Source organism: Nelumbo nucifera, chromosome 5, assembly GCF_055504915.1.
Source record: "Nelumbo nucifera cultivar China Antique chromosome 5, China Antique-T2T, whole genome shotgun sequence".
NCBI lineage: Eukaryota > Viridiplantae > Streptophyta > Magnoliopsida > Proteales > Nelumbonaceae > Nelumbo > Nelumbo nucifera.
In genome coordinates this window covers 78961297-78974189 of record NC_142653.1, presented here as the reverse complement: position 1 = coordinate 78974189, position 12893 = coordinate 78961297, and the positions used below count along the sequence as shown (strand labels likewise).

General features: G+C 45.2%; 1 protein-coding gene across 5 annotated transcripts in view; it reads left to right on the top strand.

Moving 5' to 3' along the window:
- Nucleotides 1–12614, top strand: part of LOC104593882 (leucine-rich repeat receptor protein kinase HPCA1-like) — a 29429-nt gene extending 16815 nt beyond the window's left edge. For 3 of the 5 annotated variants that reach the window (XM_010253942.3, XM_010253941.3, XM_088888064.1), the window contains 7 exons: nt 8914–9051; nt 9170–9633; nt 9745–9906; nt 10068–10204; nt 10716–10926; nt 11333–11568; nt 11994–12614. In XM_010253942.3, coding sequence (XP_010252244.1) covers nt 8914–9051; nt 9170–9633; nt 9745–9906; nt 10068–10204; nt 10716–10926; nt 11333–11568; nt 11994–12473 — 1828 coding nt within the window. In that variant the 3' untranslated portion in view covers nt 12474–12614. The remainder of the gene's footprint in view (nt 1–8913; nt 9052–9169; nt 9634–9744; nt 9907–10067; nt 10205–10715; nt 10927–11332; nt 11569–11993) is intronic. The other 2 variants (XM_010253945.3, XM_010253943.3) reach the window with 2 other exon arrangements.
- Nucleotides 12615–12893: the final 279 nt, after the last annotated feature.

Below are 12893 nucleotides of genomic sequence, written 5' to 3'. Positions count from 1 at the left end.
CGTGATCCGCTTTGGTCGGTGGTCTATGGGTAATATTGTCTTAGGTTGATAATATTCCACGCCCGAGGTATCCATTTCCCCTCTAGAGTTTCGAACTCGTATGTCCCTTCTCCGAGTGTTCGCTGTATTCGGTAGGGTCCTTCCCAGTTTGGACCGAGCTTGCCGACGCTGGGCTCGGGTACCATAATCTTACGGAGCACTAGGTCGCCAACGCGGAGATTTCGCTTTTTTATGCTGGCGTTATAATACCGAGCTATCCTTTGTTGATAGGTCGCATTCCTAATGTATGTGAGGTCCCGTACTTCGTCTATCAGGTCGAGGTTGGTGCGTAGCTCGTCCTCGTTTGCTCTTTCTTCATACGCTTTGAGTCTTAGCGAAGGGACTTCAATCTCGGCTAGGATAACTGCTTCGGTACCATATGTAAGGTTGAAGGGAGTCTCTCCCATGGCAGCCCTTTCAGTGGTTCGGTAGGCCCAAAGCACACTAGGTAGCTCGTCCGTCCACAATCCCTAAGCTCGGTCCAAGCGTGCCTTCAGTCGCCGAAGGATGGCCCTATTCGTGACTTCTGTTTGGCCATTCACCTGAGGGTGCACCACCGAGGTGAAGTTTTGCTACATTCCCATGTCTTGGCACTAGTTTTGGAATTTGATGTCTTCAAACTGTTTACCATTGTCGGAGATTAGTACCCGAGGTAATCCAAAACGACACACTATGTTCTTCTAGAAGAAGTTCTGCACATTCCGAGTTGTGATTGTTGTGAAGGGTTCAGCTTCGACCCATTTCGTGAAATAGTCTACTGCCACCACTAGGAATCGTCTTTGGCCTATTGTTGGTGGGAATGGTCCGAGTAGGTCAATCCCCCATTGTGCAAATGGCCATGGTAGATATTAGCGTGCTTCTGGCACTTATGCATTTTTTGATGACTTCGGTTGCATCTGCTTTCATGGTTGGCCAGTAATACCCCTGCCGAAGTGCTTTCTGAGCGAGGGCCCTGCCCCCTAAGTGTCCGCCGCACAGTCCTTTGTGAGTGTCACGGAGGACGAGTTCGGCTTCCGAGGGACGCAGGCAACGTAGGTAGGGGAGCGTGTAGGACCTTCGGTACAGCCGCTCATCTATTACGACGTATTTGGCTACCTGACGCTCTATCCTTCTGGCTGCGTTACGGTCTGTAGGTCGGGCCCCGTGTTGTAGGAAGCTCGTGAGTGGATCAATCCAGCTCGGCTCTACTTGAGTGATGGGAGCGACCTCCTCTGCCCCCCTGAGAATGCTGGGCCGAGGTAAGTCTTCTATATACACAGTTTTCCTGGTGTTGTCTCCCGTGCTGGCTAATCGTGACAGGGCGTCGGCCTCAGCATTCTCTGAGGCCACTACCATAGTTGGTCTGGGGGCTTCATATTCACCTCGGACTTGGTTTACCACTAGCTAGGAGTCACTACAGACGACGATGTGTTTGGCTTTCATTTCCTTTGTGAGGTCCAGCCCGACCAACAGCGCCTCGTATTCTACTTCGTTGTTGGATGTTACGAACTCGAAGCGCAACGCATACTTCAGTTTTACACCGCTTGGTCCGCATAGAACGATTCTGACCCCGCTGCCCTGCCAATTTGACAAGCTGTCTACATGAAGGATCCAGGGCTCATCATCCCAGCTCGGGCTCTGCCTGACTAGAAGAGATGCCTCACTGGTTGCTACTTCACGGTGCTCGGATTCGGCCGGTCCGGGGGCTCTGGGTTCTCCCGACCTGGGGACTTCGGAGCTGAAAGTGCATTATGCAACGAAGTCCGCCAAGGCCTGGGCTTTGATAGCGGTTTGTGGTTTATACTAGAGCTCGTACTCGTTGAGCTCGATGGCCTACTTTGTCAACCTTCCCGAGACCTCGGGCTTGAGTAAAACTTGCCTCAGAGGTTCATTGGTAAGGACAACGATGGTGTGGGCCTGGAAGTAGGGGCGGAGCTTTCGGGCTGCTATAACCAATGCATAGGCTAACTTCTCTATCTCTGGGTACCTCATCTCCGCTCCCTGCAACACTTTACTAACCTAATAGACAGGTCATTGGACCCGATCTACTTCTCTCTTTAGTACTGAGCTGACTACCTCGTCGCTCGCCGAGAGGTATAGTTCCAGTACGTCACCCACTTCGGGTCGGGTCAAGACTGGGATGTTGGCGAGGTGCTCTTTGAGCTCGTCGAACACGAGCCGGCACTCTTCGGTCCATTCATAGCCCTTGCTTTTCATGGCCTTAAAGAAGGGCAGACAACGATCTATGGACTTGGATAAGAAGCGGCACAGGGCGGCCAACCGGCCATTCAGTCTCTGAATCTCTTTTAACTTTTGGGGCGGTTTCATTTCTAGGATGGCCTTGATTTTGTCCGGGTTGGCCTCAATGCCTCGATGGTTGACAGTGTACTCTAGGAATTTGGCTGAGGCGACACCGAAGATACACTTGTTCGGATTTAGTTTCATATTAAATCTACGTAAGATTTCAAAAACTGATTGTAAATCTTGTATTAATTCATGTGAGAGTTGGGTTTTGACGACCATGTCGTCTACATAACATTCTACTTTTGCGCCAACGAGGGGCTTGAACAACTTATTTACAAGCCTCTAAAAAGTAGCCCTAGCGTTCTTCAGCCCAAAGGGCATGACCTTATAGCAGTACAGGCCAAACTCGGTTATGAAAGCGGTCTTCTCTTTGTCAGCTGGGTCCATTTTTATTTGGTTATAGCCAGAATAGGCATCCAAGAAGCTTAGCAACTCGTGCCTTGAGGTCGCGCCCAGTAGGCGGTCGATCCTGGGAACTGGGAAGCAATCCTTCGGACAAGCCCAGTTCAGGTCAGTGTAGTTGACGCACATGTGCCACTTGCCATTAGCCTTTTTCACCAGAACGGGGTTGGCCACCCAGCTCGGGTAATGGACTTCCCTGATAGAATCGGCCGCAAGGAGCTTCCCGACCTCCTCGTTGACTGCCTTCCATCGCTCCGGGGTTAGGTTGCGTTTCTTTTGTCTAATGGGCCTAACTGAAGGATCGGTATTAAGCCTGTGAGTGATAATGTCGGGGTCTATGCCAGGCATTTTTGCTGCCGACCATGCAGAAACGTCTAAATTTCTAAGTAAGAAGCTTACCAGTTGGGACCGCAAGGGCTCGTCTATAGAAGTGCCGATTTGGAATACCCGCGTCGGATCGTTTGTTGAGGTCAGGATGGGGGTGGTCTCCCCAGCCGGTGTGGCCCGCTCCGCGAATTGCTCTGCGGGGCGCCCTAGCTCGAGGTCGTCAGCTGCATTGGCCTTTCCCTTGAGAGTGGCTAGGTGGTAGGTGGAGACTACCGCTTTGCGGGACTCAAGTTGATCGCCTCGCGCCACTCCGATTCCAAAGTCCGTAGGGAACTTCATTGCCAGGTGGTAGGTGGAGACTACCGCTCACAGGACGTGTGTGATGGGTCGGCCCACTATCGCGTTGTAGGGGGAGGGGGTCGCGACCACTAGGAACTCATGGTTGAGCCTTACCACACCGGGCTAGGTACCTACCTCCACCGGCACAATGACTCTTCCCAAAGGCTTGACCTCTTCACCGCTGAATCCTACTAGTGGGGTGTTTGCGAGCTTTAGGTCGCCTTCTGGGATCTGAAGCTGATCGAAGGCTGCTTTGAAGAGGATGTCTGCCGAACTGCCCGAATCCACCAGGACACACTTGACTTCGAAGTCATTGATCTTGACCTTAATGATTCGAAGTCATTGATCTTGACCTTGATGACGAGCGCGTCATCGTGGGGGTAATGCACCCCTTGTGTATCGTCCTCGGTGAAGAAGATCGGCTCCCCTGCCTTCGGCCACTTCGAGGGTTTTAGCTCTTCTCTAGCAGCCTCGCGAGCCGATGACCGAGCCACTGCCGAAGTGTAGCCCGCGACAACGAATCCTCCAACAATTACATGGACGGTCCCTCGGACAGGTCTCTCATCCGGGGGCTGTCTCTACGGTTGCTCTGCCTGTCTGTTAGACTTGGGGGTGTCTTTGCTCTGCTCCCCGTGCCGACCTGCTTTATTATTATTACTTCCATTTTGTACAAAATTTCTTAAATATCCACGACGGATGAGTTCTTCTATCTCGTCGCGGAGGTTATTACAATTCTCAGTGCTATGACCGTGGTCTCTATGGAAACTGCAATACAAGTTTTTGTTCCTGACATTGGGGTCAGCCTTGAGCCGAGGTGGCCACTTTACATACGGGGCATCCTTGATCGCCATGAGGATCTCGGCCCGCTTCGTGTTGAAGGGTGTAAACACCCTTTCTGCTGTCGGAGCTCGGAAAGGTTGAGCTGGTTGTGTCCCTCGAGCTTGATCCCTCCTTTTCATGTGGTGGCTAGGAGCCAGGGGTTCCGGTTCCCTTTTTCTCTTTTCGAGAGCATGCTCGCCTTTCGGGTTAATCTCCTCCTCTGTTCCTATGAACTGATCCGCGAGCTCGAGGAACTCGGTCACTGTCTTGGGTTGGTTGACGACCACATTCCATCTGAACTCTTTGTGTGTGATACCTCGTTTGGCCGCGGTAAGCCAAACTGCGGGGCCTAGGTCGAGTATCTGTAGGCAAGCGTCGTTAAACCACTTGATGTAGTTCTGGATGGGCTCCCCATCCCTTTGGATTATGTTGAGGAGGCTTTCTTGGGTCCTCGGACATCTCTTACTGGTGACGAAGTGGGAGGTGATCACCTTCGCGAACTGTGCCCTGCTCCTTATTGAGCTCGACGATAGGTTTCGGTACCAGGTGCGGGCCACTCCCTTGAAGGTAGTGGAGAAGGCCATGCACATGCAAGATTCACTTGCCCTGGCCAGGTGCATCTAGGATTGGAAGGCGTCGACATGGTCATTGGGGTCAAAGGACCCATCAAACTTATCCAATGGCAGGAGCTTGAAGTCCCTGGCATGGGGATTGCGAGGAGATCCGCAGACAGGGGGGAGGGGATTGAGAGAAGCGGTGTAATTTTCACTTCTCCCGAATTTATTTCTATCCTGCCCTTGGGCTCGGGCAGATCGCAGGTGGTGGTAGTTCGGCGAGCCCGGCGGTGTCTCCGCTGCTTCTTGGTTGGCCTAGTGTTGGTGCTGCTGGCCTTTGTGTTAATGAGCTCGATGGGCTCAGAGTGGGGCAGGGCTGGTTGTCGGTAGCCGCGGACAGAAGGGCCTTGCTCCAGGCCATCGGCTGGCATCTCGAACCCACTCTCCGCGAGCGGAGGCTCGAACTATGAGTGCTGGGGTGACGCTGGCCTAACCTGCTGGGAAGCCCTCGACTTGACCGTGGGTCACGCGGTGGGGGTAGGGAGTCTTTCCTTCCCTCCATGGGATGATGCCGACACCTCTCCCTGGAGGGGGGAAAATTCATCGGGGCGTTGAGGCTTGGTCGGCCGTGCAGCCGGAGGTCGGGGAGGGAGTGAAGGGAACTGCTGCTGGTACTGGTATTGGGATACTTGGTGCAACACCTGCTGCTATTGAAACTAGAGCTGCTGGAATTGCTGCATCTGGGCCTGCATGGCCCTCATGCACTGCATCAAGTTCTCAAATTGGTCCTGGCCAGCCACCAGATGGAGAGCGATGGGTTCGGCGGGGGTCGTCTCGATCGTAGAGGGCAGCAGGACAGTCACGGGTGTCGTCGCGGCGGGCACGTTCAGGCTGGGGATCCCGTCCGCAATGAGGGGGACGGTGAACTGTCCGACGTGAATGGTGCGTAGTTGGAGTTGCTCCTCCGGGGTGTTCCAGCGTTCGGAGTTGCTAGAGGGAGCCATGGGTAACAGTGGGTAAAAGGAAGGGGTTTTTGTAGAGATTAAAGGGAGGCCTTTTGAAGCATTTCCCACAGACGGCGCCAAATGATGATGCACGATCTAGGCACTCCTCGACTGACTGTAAGCTGGCTTCTGGCTGGGACGAACGGCACCTGAGAGGAGAAAGAAGAGAGAGGTTCCCGGGGGGTTGTCCCAGTGGGAACACTCCGATGATTAAGTCAGAACTAGAGTGGATCTTAGAGAGAAAAGTCAGGACATGAGAGTGTTGAAAGTGCTCAAACCTTGATACCCCTTCCTCGTAAGAGCTAGAACCCTTTTATGTTGGGATCTTGCCGTACCTGACACAACTGCCACTGCTCTAGACACTATTGCTGGGGCAAGAATGGCAGGCGCAAGTAACCGTTGCAAGCTGCCATTGCCGAGTACAGAACTGTCAGTCGTGCCAAGCCTTTCAGAGACGGCAAAGAGAATGCCGCCTGGCAGGGAGGAATGCCGCCTGGCAAGGGATCAGAGCCCTGCCATCGGGTCTGTCAAACATGGGTGTGAGGTCGGTCCTCCTCCTCACAGCTTACCGAGCTGCTTGGGACAGGATTATCCCGACACCGAAGTGTCGGGATGCCCGGACTGGAGGCAGCGCTGCTCTGGTTGTCCCTCCCTTGGGGTACTTAGCCGAAGTGTCAGGTCATTCTCTCCCTGGGAAAGGAAAGCTCAGGGCCTTTCGAGGGGAGCTCAGGCCCTTTGTGCTAGGCGGGAACCCGGGTTACCCAGGTTTGGTCCCCGGTGAGTCACTTAACTCGCCAAGTGGCCAGCGCTGGGCTCGGCGAGTCTCTCTCGTCAAGTTGTGGTTGCGCTGGCGAACAAAGTCGTTCATCGAGCCAGGTCACGCACACGTGTCCTCGAGCTACGGGGTCGGGCCAAATCGTCCTCCATCAGTGTATTATTAAATGTGATTTGGGCCACAAACCAATTTTCCACACGGAGGAATCTTATGGTCAAGCGTTCATGTTCTGGAGGGCCCTTTGGAGTTTAGACTGGGTCATATTTTAAATTCTAATTTAGCTATGTAGAGGAATGTTATGGTCGAGCAAGTAGGGATTATCATGGGCTGGGCTGGGTTGGGCTGGGCCACTAATGACCTGTCTTCCGTTGGTTTATGGTTGGACCAATTAACCTCCTGTTTGGCTTTTGGGTAATCATTTGGGGCTATTATTTTGCTGACACTTGTCCCTTAGACTCAATTTGGGTGGTGTATAAATAGAAATATGTGGAGTTATTATTGTGTTATTTTATATGTATTTGTATCGTATATATCTGTATTCGTATTCCATAAATTCAGTTTGGAAGGAGTATAAATGCAAATATATACTATGCAAAACCTTATGTTTTATATTATTTTGTATGTATTTATACTATACATATTTGAATTTGTACTCTTTCTAATTTGAGTCTTAAATATGAAATTGGCTTCAGTGCTCACACCATTTGCACAGTCCCTTATAATCTTGCATTGGGAATATTTCCTCATAAAAAAACATACAAGTATAGAGATATTCCCAATGCCCAACTTTAACGGTATTGTGAGCACTGAAGTCGATCTCCTTAAATGCCTCCTATCCCACTTTAAATACATTTATTCAACAGGTATCAGCGAAATGATACATGATTACTATTATGCTAATCAGATCGACATGGTTTCTTCATAAAAAATATAAAAAAAAAAACAGAAAAATCGAGATAGTTGTTTTAGGTTTGTAGTTGTAGATTGAGTAGTTGACTGTTGAGTAGATTTTTTAATTAGCAACCAATTTGCTAATTTCTAACAATCCTTAAAGTTATGCTTGGTTTGAAGGAAAAGGTAGGGAAATGATGGAAAAAATAGGAAGACCCATACATGGTTTATAAAGGTTACCGTACATTTCCTTTCCTTTTCCTACTTTTTCCTCCAAACCAAACACAGCCTAAAAGAATAGTCATGAGAGTAAACGTGTAGGGTGTGGGATCCTTGAAACACCTAAGAACTATGCTCATCGGATTTTTGAGCCTAATATAATATTTTCTTTAAATTTCTTCTACCATTAAAACTCAACACTAAGATTATGGGAAGGACTTGTTTCCACTTGTACAATGTCAATATATTATGTTTTCTACCATGATGAATCTCAAACTAATTTGAAATTTTACTACGAACAGATTTTAGGTATATATCCAGAAGAAAAAAACATAAATAAGGGGTTTTCTCTTTTAGCTAATACAGTGCAAGATTCTATTATAATAGTCACTTGTCACAGTTCATCACTAACTGTTCCGACATATCCAAGTATTGACCGCAAAAAGATCTCACTAGTTGGGATATCAAAAAGTAGAGAGACCAAAAGCTTGACACGATACCATTACCAAATCAAAAGACTTGAAGAGCAACAATCTGGAACATTTCATCAATTATAAAGTCTAAAAATGCATTGAAAGTTGTCCCCTTCAGCATTTCATAAATGCCCACATTAATAATTTAGGTTTTACCCTAACAATTGAGACAAGCTGTTCACATAAAAGACAGTTTGGGTGTATCAACCTTAATTAGATAAATTGCCGATTAATCCACTAGCTGTAAACATTTAGATCGCATACTGTTCATTAAAGTCTTAGGTACATTATCATAATCTTAAAATGTAGATGAGGGCCAAAGCATAGAAACACACCAAATGACAGATACATATACTCTAATAATATTATTTAGTAGTAAATTTACAATGATGTTAGACTATGAGAGGGATACTTGATATTACTTACTGTTGATATTACTTGTCCAAACACAAAAGAAGTGGATCATTTGGATGATGATGATGGTGATGCCGATTAATCCAAAGCTCCTCATGGATGGCTTAGATTGGCCACATCAACTCTTTACATGGCAAACATAAATCAAGTTTTGTAGGGGAAGCTCCTGCCTGACCCACCTAGGAGATGGATAGTGATATCCAAGAAAATAATTTTTTCCTGTTCCCTACATAAATTTAAAAAAAGAACATAGGATTCTTGATCAATGAGAACCAAAATCCCATTGACCAACTTTCCCCTTCTCAAAATCCGAAAAAAGAACACCCCCAAAATGTCAAACTCGTCTAATGGTACTAAAATGTGGTGAATGGTAGGTATTTGAAGAACAATAATATCAATGGTACCTTAGATCTAAGCAAAATTGTGCCAAGTAAGAATCTGAAACTCGTTGACTTGAGGAATAACAGCATTTCTTCTCTTGTGGAGGGAGCAAAACTTAATTATCGCTTATTGTAAGTTTCTTTACTTTATTACCTACAATTAATCAATTGTCAATTTACTGTTATATTATCTCAGCTTTATCATTAGTTTCTCAAAACTGGAATCGTTTTTTTTTTCACTGGATTACAGTCTAGAGGGTAATCCATGTTGCTACGAATTAGGAAGCATTTGCAAAGAATACTGCAACCCCCCAGAAGAGGAATACACCCCACATTCCACAAACACAGCAACATGTGAGAACCACTGTCCTTCAGATCAAAAGATCAGCCCTAACTGTAATTGTTCATACCCGTACATCAGCACCATATATCTCAGAGCGGCTTCAAACTATGACAATGTTAACTTGGAGGATATGGAAAATGCACTCAGGAATTCATTTCAGAAGGATTTTCACCTTCCAGTTGATTCAATTACTCTAAGTAAGCCTAGAATTTCAAACGGTTACCTTACCTTGGATCTCGAAGTGTTTCCTTCTGGAACAGACCGTTTCAATCGATCAGGGATTTCGGACTTGGTGTATGTTCTCAACTTCCAGGCCTTAGGGCTCATACAGTCATACTTCCTCATCGGTTCACAGTATGGGACTTTTTCAGGTAATCAAAATTAAGCTTCTGTTACTATATATAAGAAGAGTCTGGTGTGTAATGAAGTAGAATAATTTGCTCTCTCTAATGAATCTTGTACCAAATTTGTCATGGATTCAGAGATGTCCTCAAGTTCGAAGGTGTTAGTGAGCCTAGGAGTGATAATTGGAGTGACAGTTAGTGGAGTTGTAGCTGTACTAGCACTACTACTATGTGCAGGATATTATGTCTTGCATCAAAGGAGAAGAGCTGATAGAATGAGTGAGCAAAGCAAGGCTTTTTGTAAGACCCTAGCTCATTATTGAATGGTCTTAACTGACAGAGCTTTTTATATTTTGCGTTATAATTAATTAAACACTGTGCAGTCTATTTCTAGCTGTTCTTTCTTTCCTTCAATTCATAGGCATTATAAGCATGCTGTGATCTTATATCAATCAATGCAGCTTTTTGGGACCTCAACAGTTGTAGCAACAACATTCCTAAACTAAACGTAGCGCGATGGTTCTCATTCGATGAGCTGAAGAAATGCACCAACAATTTCTCAGAAGTCAATGCAATTGGATCCGGGGGTTATGGGAAGGTAAAAACCATGGTTCTATATATATACTAGTAAACGTGTATGTGCATTTGCACGTGGCAGTGCCTTTGATGAAGTTAGATTTGTTTTGTTTCATACTTTCATGCAGTTTCTGTGTTTATTTAAGCCTTATCTATCTACTGATGATAAAGTGTGGGGGCTGTATGTGTTATTTCTCTTTTTGATCCCCACGATACTCTCGTCATAAAGACTCTTTAGTAGACCTTTTCTTATATGGTTACAAGTGGGCAGTTTCTGAAGTAAGAGAAAAGGACATATATGTCCTCTTTATGCCCACTGTATGCTTACATAAAGGGGGGAGAAAACGTCCAGTGAAAATTCCAGAAAGAAGGGGCATTTGCTCTTTTATAAGTAGTATAAAAGAGAGAGAAAGAGAGAGAGAGAGAGAGAGAGAGAGAGCTTGTTTTAATTGATTTTCAGTAAGTATTCATATATATGCATGGTTCAATTATCTTCTATGTTCTGTTGATGCTGATGACAAATTTATGCACAGGTCTACAGAGGAACACTCTCCACTGGCCAATTGGTTGCCATCAAAAGAGCTCAACAACGAGGTGGCATTCAGTTCAAAACAGAGGTCGAGATGCTATCTCGGGTTCATCATAAGAACCTTGTTAGCCTTGTTGGATATTGCTTTGAAAAAGATGAACAAATGTTGGTCTATGAATATATTGCAAATGGTACTCTAAAGGAAAGCCTTTCAGGTACTTGATCTGATCATATGTTCTATATATATAGTAGTACCCTTGTTGCTTTTCAAATGAATTCCTCTCGCAGAATGGACACCCAAAATTAAAGAACCACAGACTCACTCCCCTACTCCATATATATCAGAATCTGCTCATCACCAACTTGTTTTGGAGCTTTCCCCAGACTAGTCTGTGTAGTAGGTTTTGCCTTCAAAAATTGCCCATAGAAAACAGCTTAGTTTTAGATATGTTACTAAGGGCTGAATTTCTCCTCATGTTGAATAGATGGTAGCAGGAGATCTGTCATTGAGATGATTTTTCTGTATAGGATTTGCAGATTTGTCCCAATAAATTAATACCTGTGTATTCCCTTTATATATAAGTTATGAAAATTTATTCATTATATAAATGACTTGTGCAGGAAGGTCAGGAATCAAGTTGGATTGGACAAGGAGACTTAGAGTAGCCGTGGGTTCAGCCAGAGGGGTGGCTTATCTACATGAGCATGTCAACCCACCCATAATACATAGAGATATTAAGTCAACCAACATTCTCTTGGACAATCACTTAAATGCCAAAGTTTCTGATTTTGGTCTGTCCAAGCTCATGGATGACGATGAAAAGGGCCATGTCTCTACTCAAGTAAAGGGGACAATGGTGAGTAATTAATCAACCCACTATCCTGCTATATATCATGCAAAAGACAATACTCAAATTCTATGGTATAGATACATCAAATTTGTTTTGTGATGTTGTAATATATATGTATAATGCATGCTCTAAGGGTGCAAGTTCGGCTTCAGTCAGTGCAACGCCTGCTCGAACAGGTTTTACAGCCTTGCATTGGGAATATCTCCATACTTATGTGCTTTTATTTCATGGGGAGATCTTCCCAATACAAGGTTGCAAATGCTGTTCAAACATTGTCAGCACGGGCTTGCACTGATTGAAGATGAACTCGATCTCAGGGTGCAATTTTACAACCTAAGTCTGTGGTATTTACTGAATACTAAATATATTTTTCACAGAAAGTATTGGGCATTGTTTTAGTCAGATATTTTAAGCATGTTAGTTTGGTGCAGGGCTATTTGGATCCTGAATACTACATGACCCAGCAGTTGACAGAGAAGAGTGATGTGTATAGCTTTGGAGTGATAATGCTAGAGCTGATTACTGCGAGGAAACCAATAGAGCATGGGAAATATATAGTGAGAGAGGTGAAAGCAATAATGGACAAGACCAAAGACCTATATGGCCTTCATGAGCTTCTTGACCCGGTCCTTGGTTCAATAAGCACCAGCCTCAAAGGATTTGAGGAATTTGTGGATCTGGCAATGAGATGTTTACAAGAATCAACAGCTGATCGTCCATTGATGAGCGAAGTAGTCAAAGAGATTGAGGGCATTATGAAGTTTTCTGGTCTAAATACAACTGATGATTTTGCATCAACTTCAGAAAGTTATGGGGAAACTAATGGAGAGCATTCTGGGAATCCTTTTAGTACTGAAACCATTGAGTACAGCAGTTGGAATATACATCATCACAAGGTGGAATCTCAATGAAGCAAAGAGCTAGTGCTTATCTGGCTAAAAGATCTGAATACTGTATCAAAGATGTTGTATAAATAAGGATTAGAAGTGTATTGGAACTATTGGAATAGGAAACAAAGTAGATAAAAATGGTAATAAATGAACTACAATGCATATTAGCATCTTGTTAGAAATAGGTTGGAACAATTATCCAATCTTAAACTGAATGGTTTACTATGAAGTAGTTAAAGAGGTTGATTATGCATCCACCTACTTAAAAATAAACAAAGAATGATTAACTATTTAAGATGAATGAAAATGGTTAGGGTTGTTCAGTACTGGTTAATGTCAACCAGAGAACAATATGTACTTATATTAATTAATAAGGTATGAGTACAATTACAAAAGAAAAAAAAATGATTTTTCATGTCTGCAATGAAAATTAAGGAAACT